Source organism: Lagopus muta, chromosome 8 (genome assembly GCF_023343835.1).
Source record: "Lagopus muta isolate bLagMut1 chromosome 8, bLagMut1 primary, whole genome shotgun sequence".
NCBI lineage: Eukaryota > Metazoa > Chordata > Aves > Galliformes > Phasianidae > Lagopus > Lagopus muta.
The window spans coordinates 1559289-1578937 of NC_064440.1; the positions used below are offsets into that span (position 1 = coordinate 1559289).

The 19649-nt window shown below is 44.7% G+C and overlaps 2 protein-coding genes and 1 long non-coding RNA gene across 16 annotated transcripts in view; 1 reads left to right on the forward strand and 2 right to left on the reverse strand.

Annotated features, from left to right (window-relative positions):
• NEB (nebulin) overlaps window positions 1–14978 on the forward strand; it is a 128280-nt gene extending 113302 nt beyond the window's left edge. For 3 of the 13 annotated variants that reach the window (XM_048954048.1, XM_048954051.1, XM_048954052.1), the window contains 7 exons: window positions 10497–10589; window positions 11390–11497; window positions 11712–11898; window positions 12284–12376; window positions 13028–13177; window positions 13440–13549; window positions 14164–14978. In XM_048954048.1, coding sequence (XP_048810005.1) covers window positions 10497–10589; window positions 11390–11497; window positions 11712–11898; window positions 12284–12376; window positions 13028–13177; window positions 13440–13549; window positions 14164–14337 — 915 coding nt within the window. In that variant the 3' untranslated portion in view covers window positions 14338–14978. Of the gene's footprint in view, window positions 1–605; window positions 699–1195; window positions 1289–2393; window positions 2487–3720; window positions 4647–5321; window positions 6064–6151; window positions 6245–6969; window positions 7063–8288; window positions 8382–8854; window positions 8948–9756; window positions 9850–10121; window positions 10215–10496; window positions 10590–11389; window positions 11498–11711; window positions 11899–12283; window positions 12377–13027; window positions 13178–13439; window positions 13550–14163 lie in introns of those variants that run through there. The other 10 variants (XM_048954047.1, XM_048954050.1, XM_048954055.1 and 7 more) reach the window with 8 other exon arrangements.
• Window positions 4814–6153, reverse strand: LOC125697218 (uncharacterized). Its single transcript, XR_007378729.1, has 2 exons — window positions 6063–6153; window positions 4814–5230 (listed from the first exon to the last, which is right to left on the reverse strand). It is a non-coding gene; the product is annotated as an uncharacterized LOC125697218 (long non-coding RNA).
• Window positions 14979–15656: 678 nt separating the features above from the next.
• Window positions 15657–19649, reverse strand: part of RIF1 (replication timing regulatory factor 1) — a 30534-nt gene continuing 26541 nt past the window's right edge. Inside the window, exons 30-35 of one of the 2 annotated variants that reach the window (XM_048954058.1) lie at window positions 19304–19441; window positions 18964–19041; window positions 18760–18875; window positions 17939–18092; window positions 17589–17697; window positions 15657–16753 (exon numbers count right to left, since the gene is read on the reverse strand). In XM_048954058.1, coding sequence (XP_048810015.1) covers window positions 16533–16753; window positions 17589–17697; window positions 17939–18092; window positions 18760–18875; window positions 18964–19041; window positions 19304–19441 — 816 coding nt within the window. In that variant the 3' untranslated portion in view covers window positions 15657–16532. The remainder of the gene's footprint in view (window positions 16754–17588; window positions 17698–17938; window positions 18093–18759; window positions 18876–18963; window positions 19042–19303; window positions 19442–19649) is intronic. The other variant, XM_048954059.1, reaches the window with a different exon arrangement.

A 19649-nucleotide genomic window follows, 5' to 3' on the forward strand; every position in this document is an offset into this window, starting at 1 on the left:
CCATCCCTGCAGGCATTCAAGGCCAGGCTGGATGTGGCTCTGGGCAGCCTGGGCTGCTGGTTGGCGACCTGCACACAGCAGGGGGTTGGAACTGATGAGCACTGTGCTCCTCTGCAACCCAGGCCATTCTATCATTCTGTGAAATAGGGAAATATGAGCACTAAGGCTCAGTGGCGTTTCTCACTTGAAACAAAATGTTGATTTTCTGAAGGTAGGTATTAAAATGAAGTGGATTACACAACTAAGTGCAGCCATTTGCTGACAAACAAGGCTCCCTAAGTGTTCACTGCCTGAGAAGTAGTACTGTTACTATTCTAAACTAAGGTCAAAAGCAACGACTAGCTATATTTTATGCCAGATTAGCAGCAGAGTAATCAAATGTGTGTCCTATTATAGTGAAGTAATCCATTGACTTCATTGTGTTGAAGCTCCTAAATGTGGACGTCAGGTACTTTGTGTAAATCCACGCTCAGTCAAAGTAATGCTGTGCATGTTGATGTCCCAGATTGTATTTATCTGCTGAGCAGGGGAAGTGCCTATCCAGGTGTTCTGTCAATGCTGGGGAAGGGACACAGCTCATCTTTCTGGGTGCTTGTATTCTGCAGGTCATGTACAAAGAGGAGCTGGGGACAGGTATCCCAACACCTGTAACTCCAGAAATAGAGAGAGTCAGACGCAATCAAGAACACATTAGCTCGGTATTTAAGAACAAGTTACATCATTTTTGTGTAACATCCTAACACGTACTCCTTTTTTTGCCAATGATTTAAAATCTCACCTCACCCCACTCCTTTCTTGTCTCTGGCAATATTTTTAACTCAATTCTTCCACCTTTTTTGTGCTTTAACTTTTCGGAGTGATTTACAACTTTACATGCGTTTCTTTTTAAGAACCAAAACCTTTATAAGCTGTGAAATACCTTTATAAATCTGGTGTTCCTCTCCGTGCTTGTTTTATCTTAACCCTTTATCTCCTGGGATATGTACCCATATTTACAGAATAATCAGCCACTTCCTTAATATTCACCTCTAGAACAAGCGTGCAATTAATGAGAAAGTGACCCTAACGCTAAACACAACTCACAGAATAGAGAGATGTAATTGTTTTGCCTATGTTGAATGCTGGTTTTCGTTTGTTCTTGTGTTGGTTGGGTGTTGTTTTTTTTTTTGTCTGCAAATTCTCTTGTACCTCATAGGTGTCATACAAAGAGGGCTTAGGGATGGGCATCCCAACCCCGGTCACTCCAGAGATGGAGAGAGTCAAACGCAACCAGGAGAACATTAGCTCGGTATAGCCCAGTAAAGCAAGCCCCACCCCTGAGACTGCAAATCCCATCCCTTTAACTGCTCCATATTAATTTTCTCTTTCAGTTTGGTTGTGAATTTGAACAACCCTTTCCTTAATCAAGTCACTAAAACTTACCAGTATCCTTACATTGTATTTTTTTTCCCTTCAGTCTAGCATAACTGCCATTAAATTATTCCAGCTGTGAGATCCAACCCCTCATTTACTTAAATCAGTTAAGCAGTGCCTTATTTCTTCTTCCCATTGACACAGTGACAGTGTGGGTGACTCCTCCATAGCAAAGCTGATCCTTCTAATGCTCTTCAGACTCACCATGCTGGTGCAGTGCTAAAACAAAATGAACTCTTAACGCTTCCTGAAGCAAAGCAAACTAATGAAGCCAGAGCGTGTCTGCGTATTTTTGCTTGTTGGATGCTTTCTTGTGTCCTGCAGGTCTGTGTGAGAAAACTTTTATCACTGTAATACGAATAATGGAGAAAATTGCACAGACAAGGGGAAATGACTGTGGCAATGCATTTCTATCCAGAATTACTTCTGCTTCTGGCACATTCCAGTCAAATCACCGTGCACAGTTTGAAGTGCCCTACTTCACAGCTTTCTTGTTTATTCCTATTTCAATTGCAGTGACTTAGGGCAGATTCTGACTCTGACGTGATAGATGCAAAGTTCAGACCTGAGCTGACGACATTTGTAGTAAAGTTCAGAGAAGCCCCTGTAGTCACACTTGATGCTACATTCAATCGTCTGTGATCATCGCTGTTCTCTTTTATACTTGTGAGGGCAGTCCTAGAGGGAAAGCTGACCATTAAGATCTTTTGTTTAAGTAAGCACACTGACTTCCTTGTGGAAGGAAGCACAACTGCAGAAACGTCAGCCATTAGCTGATTATTTTATTGGCTTTTTTCTGCTAGCTTTTGAACAAGGCTGTGACAGAACTGTGTTTGTCATACTTGCAGGTTTCACTGTATTAAATTTCTTTTCCTCTCTCTCTCTCTCCTTGCCCCATCCTCCTCCTTTCCTGTTTTTTTTTCCTTACAAACACCCCACAACCCAAACCAAACAAACCCTACCTCCCTGTTGCCACACAGGTGTTGTACAGAGAGGGGCTGGGAATTGGAACCCCAGTGCCTGTGACCCCTGAGATGGAGAGGGTCAAACGCAACCAGGAGATCTTTAGCTCGGTACTCTTCCCTGATTCCACACATGTTCCCTGTAACTTCATTTTAGAAGCACTTTGTAACACCTGCAATTGTTCTGATCTCTGGAATTAACTTAGTGATGCTCCCTTTGTGCTGTTAAAATTCAGTCTTTCTTATATTTTTATCCAAAAGTTTTAAAACGTTTTTCTAATAATCGTAACACTTAATGCTTCCCATCCTTTAAAACCTTTATTTTTCTGATCTTTATTTTCATAAAAATTACTGCTTCCTCTGTTTGCTCACTTCCATTCTTCTAATGCTTTATTGCTGTGTCAATGCATCCCCAGGACCTTTCAGAAGCTTGGAAGCATTCCCCAGGATTGATCACAATTGTTACCTGATTTACAATTCCCAATTTTTCCCTCTTTCTAGTGGATGTAGTGGCCATACAAATTAACTGTGCTACCCTGCATCCCTCACATACATTCTGTGTTTTATACTTTTTTACGCTGCTGTGTTACCATATAGGTGGTGTACAAAGACAACGTGGGGATGGGGACCCCCACCCCTGTCACTCCTGAGATTGAGAGAGCCAAACGCAACCAAGAACACGTTAGCTCGGTATCTGTCCATTTGAAACGAAGAAAATTCCCTTCTCATCCAGTAAAAACACTTCTAACACCCAGAGTTACCCTTGTTCACCTGTAATCAACTGACACCAAAAGCAGTGTCCCATGCCCCTTGTTTTGGTGGTATTCCCTGCATAATGGTTACTAACCACATTTTTATTCCTATGTTTTGATTCGTTCTCTTAATTACGGTAACTTTTAGATTCTGTATTCCAGGTTTTTGTTTTTTGCTGTGAACATTGGTTTTCTTTACTCTCCGCTTTTCCTTTCATTAATTGCTTCAATCCTTGGTTCTTGGTTTGATTTTGCTGTGTGTTAAAACTGTCTCTGCTCTGATGCAGACTGTGGGATGAGCTCAGTGCCCTGATAGGTGATGGTGACGTTAATGGCAGCTCCCAGACCTGCAGCCATGCTGGAGCCAGTTGGGCTGGGCACAAGGCCGCAGCACTGGGCTGTTCTACAGGGCGAGCAAGGTTGCAAACAAGGCAGGGCAGCACTGGCTTTTGATTTCTGTGGGGTTTTTTGTTAATCCATCAGTTTTGCAGCCCAGAAAACCACCTCTCTTGTGTTCCACTTGGTCTCTCAGCCAGCAGTGTTGCTGTTGTCTGCTTGTTGCTGCTCTTTTCTCACAGCCATGTTGTCCACAGGTGTTGTACAAAGAGAACGTGGGGATGGGGACCCCCACCCCCGTCACTCCTGAGATTGAGAGAGCCAAACGCAACCAAGAACACGTTAGCTCGGTATCTGTCCATTTGAAAGAAGAAAATTCCCTTCTCATCCAGTTAATACCCTTATAACACCCAGGATTACCCTTGTTCCCAATAATCAACAGACACCAAGAGCAGTGTCCCCCAGTTTTGGTGCTGTTTCCTGAATAATGTTTACTTACTGCATTTTTATTCCTATGTTTTGATTAGTTCTCTTAGTTACGGTAACTCTTGGATTCTGTGTTCCAGTTGTTTTTTTTGCTGTGAACATTGGTTTTCTTTACTCTCTGCTTTCCCTTCCATTAATTGCTTCAGTCCTTGGTTCTTGGTTTGATTTTGCTGTGTGTTAAAACTGTCTCTGCTCTGATGCAGACTGTGGGATGAGCTCAGTGCCCTGATAGGTGATGGTGACGTTCATGGTTGGGGGTGAAGAAAGCAAAAATTGTTCCTTTGTTTCTTTAGCATTTTCCTTCACATCTTCCTTGAGGAGTTCATTACCATGGCTGCCCAATGGCAGCTCCCAGGCCTGCAGCCATGCCTGTGCCAGTTGGGCTGGGCACAAGGCCTCAGCACTGGGCTGTTCTACAGGGAGAGCAAGGTTACAGGCAAGGCTGGGTAGCACTGGTTTTTGTTTCCTATGGGTTTTTTGTTAATCCATCAGTTTTGCAGCCCAGAAAACCAGCTCTCTTGTGTTCCACTTGGTCTCTCAGCCAGCAGAGTGTTGCTGTTGTCTGCTTGTTGCTGCTCTTTTCTCACAGCCATGTTGTCCACAGGTGTTGTACAAAGAGAACGTGGGGATGGGGACCCCCACCCCTGTCACTCCTGAGATTGAGAGAGCCAAACGCAACCAAGAACACATTAGCTCGGTATCTGTCCATTTGAAAAGAAGAAAATTCCCTTCTCGTCCAGTTAAAAACACTTTTAACACCCAGATTTCTCCTGTTCCCCTGTAATCAGCTGACTCCAAAAGCTGTGTGCCATTCGCCTTGTTTTGGTGCTGTTTCCTGCCTAATGGTTTCTTACCACAATTTATTTTCATTCCAGTGTTTTGGTCAGTTCTCTTAATTACAGTAACTTTTAATTTCTGTGTTCCAATCTGTTTTTGTTTATTTATATTTTTTACTCTGAAGATTGGTTTTCTTTACTCTCCGCTTTTCCTTTCCTTAATTGCTTCAATCCTTGGTTCTTGGTTTGATTTTGCTGTGTGCTAAAACTGTCTCTGCTCTGATGCAGACTGTGGGATGAGCTCAGTGCCCTGATAGGTGATGGTGATGTTAATGGCAGCTCCCAGACCTGCAGCCATGCTGGAGCCAGTTGGGCTGGGCACAAGGCCGCAGCACTGGGCTGTTCTACAGGGAGAGCAAGGTTGCAAGCAAGGCAGGGCAGCACTGGCTTTTGATTTCTGTGGGGTTTTTTGTTAATCCATCAGTTTTGCAGCCCAGAAAACCACCTCTCTTGTGTTCCACTTGGTCTCTCAGCCAGCAGAGTGTTGCTGTTGTCTGCTTGTTGCTGCTCTTTTCTCACAGCCATATTGTCCACAGGTGTTGTACAAAGAGAACGTGGGGATGGGGACCCCCACCCCTGTCACTCCTGAGATTGAGAGAGCCAAACGCAACCAAGAACACGTTAGCTCGGTATCTGTCCATTTGAAAGAAGAAAATTCCCTTCTCATCCAGTTAATACCCTTATAACACCCAGGATTACCCTTGTTCCCAATAATCAACAGATGCCAAGAGCAGTGTCCCCCAGTTTTGGTGCTGTTTCCTGCATAATGTTTACTTACTGCATTTTTATTCCTATGTTTTGGTTAGTTCTCTTAGTTACGGTAACTCTTGGATTCTGTGTTCCAGTTGTTTTTTTGCTGTGAACATTGGTTTTCTTTACTCTCTGCTTTTCCTTTCCTTAATTGCTTCAATCCTTGGTTCTTGGTTTGATTTTGCTGTGTGCTAAAACTGTCTCTGCTCTGATGCAGACTGTGGGATGAGCTCAGTGCCCTGATAGGTGATGGTGACGTTCATGGTTGGGGGTGAAGGAAGCAGAAATTGTTCCTTTGTTCCTTCTGTGTTGTCCTTCACATCTCCTTTCAGGAAGTTTCTTCCATGGCTGCCCAATGGCAGCACCAAGGCCTGCAGCCATCCTGGAACCAGTTGGGCTGGGCACAAGGCCTCAGCACTGGGCTGTTCTACAGGGAGAGCAAGGTTGCAAGCAAGGCAGGGCAGCACTGGCTTTTGATTTCTGTGGGGTTTTTTGTTAATCCTTCAGTTTGCAGCCCAGAAAACCACCTCTCTTGTGTTCCACTTGGTCTCTCAGCCAGCAGTGTTGCTGTTGTCTGCTTGTTGCTGCTCTTTTCTCACAGCCATATTGTCCACAGGTGTTGTACAAAGAGAACGTGGGGATGGGGACCCCCACCCCTGTCACTCCTGAGATTGAGAGAGCCAAACGCAACCAAGAACACATTAGCTCGGTATCTGTAGTCTGAGAAGCAGAAACCTCCCGTCTGACTCCTAAATAATTTTAACACCCAAAGTTTCTTTTTCCCTTATAATCAATCTAAAAAGAAATTTCCTTTTCCCTTTGAGGTTTTTTTCCCTGTGTAATCATTACTTACATCATTCTTGTTCCTCTGTTTTGATCTCACAATCATAATGATAATAACAACTTCTGGATCCCACCTTTCTCTTGACTCTGATCTCCTTTAAACAATTTTTGTTCTTAAATTGTATCAACTGTTTCCTTTCGTTAATCACCTCAGTGTAATCTCGTGTGGGTTTTCTCCTGATTTTATCTCCTTTCCCTTTTAAAAACTGAACTATTCATGGTGTGATCCCAGCCACTGGGGATGAGCTGTGTGTCATGGTGCTCTGATAGGGGCTGGTTTAACCTGCTGTGTGTGCTCTGCTTTTGGAATGGGTAAATGAAACATACTCCTTTGTTCCTTTTTTGGTTGTCTTTGTGGCCTTCTGCCTTTAGGAAGTCTTCATCTGCTATTGCAGAGAGGTTTTCTTACAGGTGCAGAGAAGCAAACTCTTTGCAAAGTACGTCATCGTTACGAGGAGGGTTTTAATTTTTCATCCAGGCTTTGGCTCAGGGCAGCTTTGAATAACGCTTGGTCTCTTTTCCCATTAAGCTGCGTGCTGCTGTTGTTTGCCCGTTCCTTTTGGTGTTTTAACGTAGCCGTGTTACCCACAGGTGTTGTACAAAGAGGAGCTGGGGACAGGGACCCCAATACCTGTCACTCCTGAAGTTGAGAGAGTGAAACGCAATCAAGAGCACATCAGCTCGGTACTTTGTGGGGGGAGAGATGTGTTCCTTAACTCCCCATAAACTGAGCTGTTTAATCTTTATTAAAAACGGAATGGCTCCTCTCCTTCCTTCCACGTAATCAGTTTAATCAAGTTAAAAAATCCTCCTTTCTCTTTCACTGTATTTTGCAGTGCTACTTACGTTCCACTTCTTCACCTGTGTAATTATTTACATGACTCTAAATACCCTTAACCATTTTGCTCCCTGTTTCAACTTCCTTTTAATATATACTTGTGTGTGTTGTGTTCTTGGGGGATTGTTTTTTGTAATTGCTTTCCCACTGTAGTGCTCTTGTTATGGAATCAGGAGGATTCCAGCAGGCTCTGAAGGCTGTCTAGAACCTCCCCTCCACCATGGAGGTGCATTTGCTCTGTGTTACGGTGACAGCTTCTGGATTGGGTTTGTTGTACCTGTAAGATAAAGGCATGGACACGTTTGCCATCAGACCTTATAATCCAAGCCTTCAGGGCAGCTTGTAGCACAAGAGAGCAGATGATGCTATCCACAGGACTCAGCTATTTGGCTTTGTGTGGGATGTGATGATTTCTGCGCTCTGATTTCTTTGGATGCTTCTTGTTGCTGTGCAGGTGTTGTACAAAGAGAGCGTGGGGATGGGGACCCCCACCCCCATCACTCCAGAGATGGAGAGGGTCAAACGCAACCAAGAGATCTGTAGCTCGGTACTTTGCCAAGACAAAACATCTCCTGTAACTCGACTGAAACGAACAACTTAACCGTTTTAATGAGTGGACGTTGTGACACTTACTGGAAAATGATGCTGACCCTGGCTCTAAAGCCATTTTAATAAGCCATCACTTCTTACCGTGGCTTACTGTGGTTTACATTGACTGTGTTAACGTGGTGCAGTTGGATTGGTTTTAAGGCTTATTTTAACGCCCCTAATCCTAAAGTCTTATAACAAACAGTTCCTTTATTTTCTCTGCAGTGCTGATGCACTTTATAATAATTGAAATCTCCATAACATCGTCAGCACAGTGTTTTGTAGTCTCATTTGCAGTACTTACTTGTCTATTGAGTCATCACCGTATGCCAGGCCCTACTTCTCTACTAAAAGATTGCTGTGTACCTTGAAATTTATCTATAATACCTTGGCCCTGTGATAATAAGTACAAGGAAAAGATGCCTTTGTGTTTGTCTACAGAGAGCTGTTTGTTTACTGTTGGCTCCTTTCTTATGTCTCATAGGTGTTATATAAGGAGAACATAGGGAAAGCCACCCCAACCCCTGTGACTCCTGAGATGGAGAGAGTCAAACGCAATCAAGAGATCATTAGCTCGGTACTCGACAGGAAACCAGTTCCTAAAGACCTGATGTCTGTAACACACAGTAGCAGTTTTACTTATCTCTGCTTCCTAACTCTTAAAAAAAGAAAAAGAAACACCCCTGTCAGGTAGCATGAGCACCCCCAGTTTGTGCTTGCAAACGAGTTGTGATTTCTCCTCCCCTGTTTAACAGTATCTGAAGCAGGATTTAACTAGAATGGTTTGCCCTCTGATTTATTGTTTTTTAAGGCCATTGTTTCTTTGCAATTTCTTTAACTGTTTCTTGTCACAATCTTGCTTTTACACACAGTTGATAATGGATTAATGGCAAAGCTCCCGTTGCTTCTTTCAGGAATCGCAGTGGCCCTACATCTAACCCCTTAGAAGCATAATAACCAGAAGCTGTTATTGTACGTGGTTGTTTGTGGTTTCTGTGCTGCTGGAAGTACGTTCTTAATGATGTTTGGATACTCCCTTGTATCCTATAGGTTTTGTACAAAGAAAATGTGGGGAAAGTGACCCCAACACCAATCACTCCAGAGATGGAGAGAGTCAAACGCAATCAAGAAATCATTAGCTCGGTACCTTACAAACAGATATTTTTTCCCCTTTGTCTCTATAGTAATCTTAATCAAGTAACATCCTAACTACGTACTGAACACTGATTTTAATGTAAAAAATAGATTTGTTTCTGCCAGTTAATCTTCCCCTTTCTATAATAAACTTGGCTTTAGTGTTAACATTCTGATCCGAGAACTTAGGAGCTCTCTGCAGCTCAGTTTGTCTCACTTGGGCTCTATCCAGCCAACACCAGCACACTGCTGTCCCTGGGAGAAGTGACCCCCAGCTCCATCTCTCTGTGCTGCGTCTGTAAGCTGTTGTTGTCCTTGCAGGGGTATTTGAATTCAGTGGGAGAAAACCCCAACCCAAACACTGGGAAAACCCCACCTGAGTTGCATTGCTTGAGGCGACCTTAACCAGAATCCCACCTGGTTGCACAGGGATGTTTTTAGGTAGGACACCAGCAGTCAGGGTTTGGGCACAGAGGGGATCCTCTCCTTGGCCTGGATCTTGACCAGCAGGGTTGATAGAACAGTCCTTAGTTCTTGGGGTCCCTGGTGGCTTCCTTGAGCCTGTGGAGCCAAGGTCGCAGCTGTAGCTGGATAGAGCCCTTCAGTTTAACCCAAACAAACAGTAGTAACAAGCTTCTCTTTTTCAGTTTATTTTCCTTACCCCTCCCACTAGCTCTGGATGTTTGGCTTTTTGCGGTGATCTGTAATCTGCCACTACTGATTTGAACTCTGATAACTACATAATTCCCCATGTTCGAATCCTTTTGAATGTTCTTGCTTTTTTGTGAGATGCCGGATGCGTGTTCTGTATCCCACAGGTGTTGTACAAAGAGAACTTGGGGCGAGCAACCCCCACCCCTCTCACTCCTGAGATGGAGAGAGTGAAACGCAATCAAGAACAGATTAGCTCGGTATTGTCCACAAGATGTGAAGGGGCTAAGATAGAGATGTTCTCTTTTTGAATGACTCAAGTTGCCTGGTTTTCATTTAACCCTCTAATTTTTCCCCTCGGATGTAGAAACTTATCATGTCAAATTATAGTAAATCTCTATTTTTCATCACTTAACTTTTTAATATTTTTTCCTCACTTAATTTTTTCCCTTCATAACGAATGGTGTTCATTCTAAAACCAGCCACGCCAGTTGTGATCTGTGCACTTGTGACGTTGCTTTGTGGTCTGTAGGTTGTGTACAAGGAAGGCTTAGGGAAGGCGACCCCCACGCCGGTCACTCCCGAGATGGAGCGAGTCAGACGCACCCAGGAACAAATCAGCTCGGTACTGAAAGAGGAAGATACCTGCCTAAGATTAAAAATAACCCTTGTGAAGAAAATCCACCTCTAATTCAGCCCTGTTCTCTCTCTCTGTTCCATGTTTTTGCCTATTTATTTTCCCCTTTTCTCGCTTTCGCTCAAGCAAATAACTTCTTAGCAGCTTTATTTATTTCCCAAGATCTTTTCTGTCCCTGCAGTGCTGAGTATGCTTACCCAATAACAGCACCAGCAGAATGAGCTGCTGGGTGAGCTGCTCTGACTTGTACACACGTTGTGTACTCTGTAGGTGTTGTACAAAGAACAGCTGGCAAAAGGCACCCCAACCCCGATGACCCCTGAGATGGAGAGAGCCAAGCGCAACCAGGAAAACATCAGCTCGGTAAGTGCTTCAGGATGTTACAAACAGCACTCCTCCACTTTGGGCATTCCTTTATGGTTATGGGAGTGGCAGTGTTTAGCCTTTCCTCCCCCTCTTCTTCCCTTCCTTCCTTCCTTCCTTCCCTCCCTCCCCACCTTTCCTCCCTTCTTCCCTTCCTTCCCTCCCCCCCACCTTTCCTCCCTCCCTCCCTCCCTCCCTCCCTCCCTCCCTCCCTCCCTCCCTCCCTCCCTCCCTCCCTCCCTTCCTTCCTCCCTCCCTCCCTTCCTTCCTACCTTCCTACCTTTCTTCCTTCCCTACCTTTCCTCCCTCTCTTCTTCCCTTCCTTCCTTCCCTCCCTCCCCACCTTTCCTCCCTCTCTTCTTCCCTTCCTTCCTTCCTTCCCTCCCTCCCCACCTTTCTTCCTTCTCTTCTTCCCTTCCTTCCTTCCTTCCTTCCTTCCTTCCTTCCTTCCTTCCTTCCTCCCCACCTTTCCTCCCTCTCTTCTTCCCTTCCTTCCTTCCCTCCCTCCCCACCTTTCCTCCCTTCCTTTCTTCCTTCCTTCCTTCCCTCCCCCCCCTTTCCTCCCTCTCCCCTTCCTTCCTTCCCTCCCCCCCACCTTTCCTCCCTCTCTTCTTCCCTCCCTTCCCCCCCTCTCTTCTTCCCTTCCTTCCCTCCCTCCCCCCCCCTTTCCTTCCTCTCTTCCCCTCTCCCTTTCCTTCCTCTCCCTCTCTTCTCTTCTCATTCCTTTCTTTCTTTCTTTCCCTCCCTCTTGTATTCTCCCCACCTTTTACCTCATACTCTCTTCCTTTTTCTGGCTGCAGGTCCTTTACTCCGACAGCTTCCGAAAACAGGTGCAAGGCAAAGCTGCTTATGTTCTGGACACCCCTGAAATGCGGCGCGTGCGGGAGACACAGAAACACATCTCTACAGTAAGAGCACTTCTCTGTACATCTGTTACTTAAAGACTTTGCTCCTGAGATGCAGCAGGGTTGCCTTTTTGGGAACAATACATATTTATCAGTAACAGACCAGTTTGACCTTGGTGACAGCAGCTCTTCAGGAGGGCAATGGCCCTCTGCAAGGAATTCACTTGAGAGTGGCAGGAAACAAACAGGACTGACATTTTTTTTTCCCCCACGACAGGTGAAATACCATGAAGACTTTGAGAAGAACAAAGGTACTTTCACACCTGTAGTCACTGACCCCATTACAGAACGTGTGAAGAAGAACATGCAGGACTTCAGTGACATCAGCTACAGAGGCATTCAGAGACGAGTGGTAGAAATGGAGCAAAAGCGCGTGGACCAGGACCAGGAGAATAATCTGACAGGTAAGCAGAAACTGCACTACTTCACTTACACAGAACACAAGGTGACCTTAAAGAGTTGTTTTATTTAAGCTCAAGGAATCATCAGTTTATATTTACCGTTAATTGAAGCTGGTGGCCTTATCAAAGCCCCCTCTGTCTTTCCCATCCATATGGCTTTTGTACAGTAGATGCCAGATTTCATTGCCATTTCTTATCTGTATTTTTAAGCTCACCTCAAAGTGTTTTCACCACCAACACCTCTGCACTACAGCTTTGATGAGCATAAATTACCAGCTTCTGCTTTCCTTTCCCCTGTATATTTCTGCTCCCATTTTGGACCACTCTGTGCTGCAATGGCTGTCCAGGCCATGCCTGGGCTCCAGCTCCTCAATCATTTCTCTTGCAGGTCTTCGTGTGTGGCGCACAAACCCCGGCTCTGTCTTTGACTACGACCCTGCAGAGGACAACATTCAGTCCAGGAGCTTACACATGATCTCAGGTTGGCTCCCCTCATGCAAATCCAGCAGGAAAACTTCACTGCTTGGGGACACTGAAGTACAGTTCTAAGGTCTTTCTCTGTGCGGGAATGCAAGTAAAGGCTAACATGCTTATTTCAGACACTACGTTAGCAGTGATTTGCACAGTTATACATAGGCACAGTTCTAGTGGGAATTAATGGCAGTGAGAACAAAGGAGAGGAGAAACTGCTCCATAGAGCTGCTTCTCACAAAGTTCATCTTACTAACTATGCAAGTGCTCCTCTGGCACAGGGCTGTATGGGATTCATAGCTCCACAGACAGCACAGCTGCTTGCCTGAAACACTTGCCTCCTTTTTAGCTCCTGAAGTGCTGTACCTCAGTTCTCTTCCCTGCTCAGTGCTTGAGAAAAGTGGGCATGAGTGGCAGAATAGCGTGGGGCCATTGCACTTTGGCAGCTGACAAAGGGAGGCAAGCAGTAATTTGAGTACAAATTTTGGATATAGCAAGCACAAGAACAAATCTGGATATTAGAAATAAACGAGGAACATAAGAACTGTGCTTCTTTCTTATGCTTAGCAAGGGCCAGCAACCACTTCTGCCCACCCCCACACTGGCTGGCAGCTCCCTGCTTTATACCTCACACCATAACCACCTGGTTTTCTCCTGGCAGTCCAAGCACAGCGCCGCAGCAGGGAACACTCCCGCTCTGCCAGTGCCCTGAGCATCAGTGGAGGGGATGAGAAATCAGAGCCCTCGGAGGGGGTGAATCAGCACCTGTCCTACTACAGCAACGAAGGCTTCTTTACCACCAGCACCACAGGTATGGGAACAAAGCTGCAGCTCCTCACAGCAGTGGCCAGGCAGTGCCCAGCCCCTCTGCTGGGACAGGACTCACAGCTGGAGCACAAGAGTGCTGAGCTTTGGCCCTGACCAACTGCAGTTGTAGTGCTGTGGATAAAGGGCAGGTCTGATCACCTCCCGACCCATCCCAGGATCCTTAGAGCAACTGCACTCCCCTGCCAGTTCCATAACAACTAAAGGCATTAAACTGTAAACTAACCATTTGTTTTCTCCTTTCCTAGTGGGTTATAAACATGCTAAGACCATAGAGCTGCCACAACAGAGATCAGCATCTGTTGCCACTCAGCAAACCACCGTGTCATCAGTTCCTTCCCACCCATCCACTGCTGGGGTAAGTAGCTCTGGGCCACTGCACTGCCCCTCCCCAGCTCATAGCAGTTTGAGTGAGCAGGGCTGCTGTTCATGCAGGAGAGACTAGAAGAATCCACAGACTGAGGTTCGCTGCAAAACCAGCTGAAGGTGCAGCAGCTCTGTTGTTTAACAGTAGACCCTTAGCTTAAAAGCTTAATCTTACATTTTCTCTCTACCAGAGAAGTCAGACCCTGCAGCTGTGGCTGGAGCTAACCTGAGCTGACAAACTGTTTAAAGAGTGGTACTCAAATACACTCTGACAAGGTCTGGTCCAGCTAAAGCACTAGAGCACAAAGGCACAAGGTGGGGGGCTGGCTGCCCCTCGCAGGACCAAGGAGGCTGCAACTGCCTCAAAGGAATGCAAACAGAAAATACCTTACAAAGACTGGACATTCAAAATCTGTATTTTCAATGTTCTGTGATCCGAAACCAGGATATTTAAGAGCCCAGCCAAAACTCCACCACTGGTGGTACTTTTCAGTAATGCCATCAGTCACAGCTTCACCCGCCCTCCACGTAGTTCGACTCTGAGCAAAACCTAACAGCAGTGCTATGAACAGCTCTTAATTTCCCCCTCTTTATTCCAATTCACAGAAGACGTACCGGGCCATGTATGACTACACAGCAGCCGACGCCGACGAGGTTTCCTTCAAAGATGGTGACACAATTGTCAACGTGCAAGCCATTGATGAAGGCTGGATGTATGGGACCGTGCAGAGAACGGGCAAGACAGGCATGCTGCCAGCCAACTACGTGGAGGCTGTGTGAGCCAGAGAACAGCCCTCCCCAGGCACAGCCATTTCCCACTGTCAGCAACAGAACTTTCTACCACCAAAGCACTGCATTGTCTTCCATGGTGAGTGGCAGTGCTTTACAAACCAGCATGGGGAGAGAAAAAAAATATATATAACAAAACACTCTTGAAACTTCTTCCCTTCAAATTGTTTCTGAAAACTACCTGCAAACACCACCTGGTGCTGCTCATGAGAGCTGCCTTGCTTCCGGTGTCCAAAACCTTTCTGAAATTGCCTGCATCTTCCTTTAAAACATTTAAGCATACAATACTATCAACATGTTTTAAGCAATGCCAAAATCACAACACAGTTCCGTATCACTGAGCTTTTGTACCTGTACTGGAGACTATGCTTACCAACCATTACTTTATTCATTCTCCCATGAGGAGAGAAACCTTGTGTTCTGAAACTTTCAAACATGTTTGTTTCCCATGTAAGCTTAGGATCTCAAACCAAAGTTTATCTGGAGGGGAGATGGTAAAAAAAAGGGGGAAATCTCACAAAGCAAAAGCCTCTTCTGTCTGCTTGCTGAGCTCTTATGCAGGTGTTTTTCTGTTCTGGGGTCAAAAGTTGTTACTTGTAAATTAGTGACTAAATAAAGCTCATGTTTCCGCAGCCTGTTTGATGCTTTACTTCACTCTGAAGAGTGCAGATTTATCTTAAAACAATCCTGCTTCATTCAGAAAGAGAGCAGATCCAGGATGCAGCAGTCCCAGCAAGGTGAAAAAGCTGGACAAACAATTATTTGTTTTGTACTGTGGGCATTTGTTTGGTAGCAGCTGGTACCAGCCAGCCTCCAAAGATAGAAGCAGGAAAACAATTCTATCTTGGATAAAGCAAAGTGAGCTCATAGCAGGAAGATTTCCAACTTTAACCCTGAGACCTTTGTTTAAAGAGAATTCACAGCATACATACTGTGGTATACACAGCCAGCTTGCAAGAGAAACATTCCTGTTCCTGGAGCCAAGAGATGATTAAACCTGAGGAAGTATATTTGGAAGCAGTGTTATCAGGGAAAGAAGAAAACCTCCAGCCACTCACCACTGGTAATGATCACGTTAGTCCTTTAAGACTCTCTGTCTTGCTCATTACTTTCTGAGCTGCACAAACAGGGTACAGATGGGATCCTGCTGCTCAGATACCCCCCAGTCTTTGCTGCCCCACTCACCCCTGCCTGATGATGGCCTTCCAAGCTTCCTCCTAACCTTGAGATTCCAAAGCAACCCTGAGGAAGGGATGAACAATTTGGAAGCAATTTGTTTCATTTTAAGCTTAAAGATTAACATTAACAACTTTGGAAACTAATTGCTCTTTTATTTGCACATGTTGAAGTTCTGACACCTGGAGCCATTCCTTTCCATAAATGTCCAATATATACAAATTAGATTTCAGGGGTAAAAACGGAGAACTCTGAAGGTCTCTGAGAAGCAGCAGTGCATTCCGTGCAATTAAAAACCATAAATTATTAACCAACATTTGCAATCACAAGCCTATACATAATATACAAAGAACCCACGTCAAATTCATTTATTTCCACAAAGGGAAAAGGGTCTTCTCCACCACAGGAGAGCTGCTGCAAACAAAGCTGTTAGAACACAGGAAAAGGCCAACAAGTTCTGCAAAGTCTCTTGCTTACAGTGTTGCTTTTGTCATCAGCTGCAGTGTGATCTGATAACAACACACTCCATCCTGCTGTCAGCAGGGAACTGAGCACAGCTGACCTCAGTACAGAAGTGCTGAAGGGTTTCAGCAGCTCTGAAGGAAGCAGACATGGGCAGCACGAGAGCAGAGCTGTGAGAGCCATCTCTCACCATACAGATGGAGTTTACAGCAGTAAGAACACTTTTTGGATTTGAAAAAAATAATTTAACTACTCTGTTAGTTTGGTTTCACAGTCTTTGCTATTGCACAACTTGATCAAGTTTTCTTTCACTACCTGAAAGAGATATGCATAGCAATGTAATAGAAATCTCTCTAATAAACTATCCTACAAGTTAAAAAAAAAAAACAAACGGGAGAAGTAACGCATGATACATTTTGATCAAATGGGTGTTAAAAAATCTTCTATAGTACAAAAGGTACAGCTCAAGGATTAACTCACCAGTAAGAAAACTACGCTTTGTGGAACAACTTGTAACAAAATCCTCCTTACTCAGGAATTCTAAGCAACTACTCTGCACTGTCGTGGGGTGGCGACGTCCATCGGGACCGCAGGGTTCTCATGATGCAGTCTGTCATGCTGGCAAGCTTCTCCTGCATCTCAAACAGGCGGCTGCCAGGGTAGCTGCGGAGATCTGAGGAGGTGAACTGGGCAGCCAGCACTTCCAGCTGGCTCAGGAGATCTGCAGGGGGTGGGCTGCTGCTGCTCAGGGCAATGGGCTCACCCAGATCTGCAAAGGAAGGCAGGGTGGGCAGTCAGGGCGTGGGGTCTCAACTGCGGCATTACTGTGCCACAGTGGGATGCTGCAGGTTGTTCTGTGTTAAATAATACATTAAAACAGTATACAAAGCATCAGAGAGACAGAGCTTCTGGCAAGGGCACCCCTAAGGACTAAACACTGCCTCTTCTTTATAGGGATTTGCATTGTATTTGATGAGGGTTAGGTAATAAAAATAAAAAGAGATGTCAAAATAGTGTTATTCACACACTGCCAGTGCTCTTTGAGATGTGTTATCCCAAGAAAAAGTCCACTTTAAACCACTGACTGGAGTCACTCCTGAGTTCTCTGTCCTCTGGTCAACCAAATGCCTCAAATGTCTTACAGGAAAAACAGATTCCTCTGCTAAAACTGTAAGGCCAAACCCCAGAATCCCTGTAAACAAAACAAAAAAACCCCCAGGCCTCAAAATCCAAACTGGGTATCCTGGGAAACAGCCAAAACACCTGCAGGCATCTCCTCAGCCCCACAGTCCCCTTTGTTCCTGAGCACACCCAGGACTGCAGCAGGACCTGCAGCATCAAACAACTCAGGAGGAGCATGGGCTGAGATGTGCAAAGCACTCAGAGCCCTGCTGAACACAGAGTTCTAGGGAAAAACAAAACACATCTTGCCCTCAATGGTTTTAAAAAGTTCCAAAATGCCATTACTGGAGAGCTTCAGGATGTGATTAACTCAACTCATCCCTTCAGACTAGCTAGCAGCTTCCCAAAAGAAATCAAGTGTTCCATTAGCAGAGAATGAAAGCAGTGACAGCCAGACCCTAAGTAACATGCAGGCAAGTTACCTGTTGCAAGTTTTTCCTCATCCCCAGGAGGAGATTTATCCCCTGCACTGTTTACTGTTCTCTCCACATCTTCGAGAGCTCCAATTTCTTCACACCCTCGAGATTTTACCTGAGAATTTTTCAGAGAGAACAAAGATGTTCAGAACTACACAGCAGGATGTGCTTTAACAAATACAGTCATTCCCACTGTGAGTGCCCAAACACTGCGCCCCAAATGCCCACCTTGGGCAGATATCACAGCCTAAAGTGCTTTCACTAGTAAGAAAAATACATTACTCATGATGAATGTTTGTTAGTAGTTCATTAAGTTACTTCTGGCTTCTTGAGAACCAGGATTAATTAAGCTTTACCTGTTGTTCATGATATCCTCTAAGAGCTTTTTTAACGTTGGAAACTTTAGGAGAACGGATGGGAAGAGTTTTGATTTCTGATGCTGTCAGAGTACTGAGATCTCCCAGTGTCTTTATGTTCTTGGCTCGAATGAGCTGCCCCAGACCTCTGGCACTGCAGCAAAGAAAAGCTGGTTAATTAATTAGATCCACCTCCATCCTCCTTCAGCAGGAAGTGCTCTTACACGAACGTCAATTTACATCCACATAAATAAAGGAAAACAAAATGCAAATGACATTTTTGTTTGCAGAAACGCACCTTGCAATGTATCCAAAACCCATCAGAGAGTGGTATTCTGAAGGCACACATCAGTGGAAAGAAGCAGAATACAGCAGGAAAAGGCCATTCAGAGCACTTTCCAATACAATTCTTTGTCACCTGGATTCAAATCTGAAGACACACCAGCTGAGCTCCTGGTGTTTCTATGGTTGTAATGCAGATCTTAACCAGGAATCCCACTGTGCCTGCAGTCCTGCAGTGCCCCCAAGCAGTACTGGGATGGCAGCACCTTCAGCCATCCCCTTTGATACAGTGGAAGCTCTGATCACTTTGTAACAGATCATTAAGATCCATCTGCTCTGTCTTGCAGGTAAGTTTGGTGCAAACTTTTCACAGCTTTACCTAAAGACCACTCGAGTCATTCCAAGGTTGTTGGGAGGAGAAGCAGGGGATACAGTTTTGCAAAAGACCTCCATAGTTTCTCATTTTTTTGTTGCTGTTAAGATCCAGTAAGAACTCAGTTTCCATTAAATCATGTTGTCCAAAGCAGCAAGGCACTTACCATATATTTGATGTGATCTGAGGTAAGATTACATCAACGGGTGCCTTACATCCAGCTAAGGCAGGATACACACATTCTGCAGGGGAAGGCAGTGACTCCTTCACCATTTCTGTCATCTGAAATAACACAGAAAAATTATTAGATTAACTGTCACACAACTGAATACAAGAAAGAGTAAGAAACATGAACCAAAGCACTTCTTACTAAACACTTCTTTGAGCTCATAAATTTAGGGTTACGAGATCCTGGGGACAGAAATCCTTTGGTTGGAGTGGTAATAGGCTGGATAGAAAAAGAGGAAAAAAATCTCTCAGGATTGTAAGAACTCAACCAATTTTCACTTTCTAGCTACCTAGCTTAGAGCATGTAAGCCTGCAGAGCAATAGAATGAGCCACAGAACAAACCAGTTACAGCTAGTTAAACTTACCCATGTTCTACTCTTTGCTCTTACAACTGTTTGCAAGGAACTACAGGCATACGTTACAGCTGGCTACGTCACTCTGAGAAACTGAAGACTTATGCAAAAAAAAAATCTGAAGTTACCTTAGTCTGAATATTAGATAAGATTTTAAGACTTCGTGAAGACGGTGAAGAATGGGATCTAATGACAGGACTTCTCCTGTCTATGTCATCAGCCAGTCCTTCTTGATAAATAGGATTTGCAAAAGAGACCCGACGAATCTGTTGTCAGAGAGAAGTAGTTTTGATAGCATGAACCACTACAGTCTGCTGAAGGGAGTCCAAAGAGACAAAATCACTCCTTTTGAAATGGATAGCCACTGAAATTCCTGAACACCATTCACCCAAGGACTGAAGCCACAATTACAACGGCTTCTGCTGAAGGAAACATTTTGTGTTTCCCAAAAATGCATTGGTAAGATGCTGATTT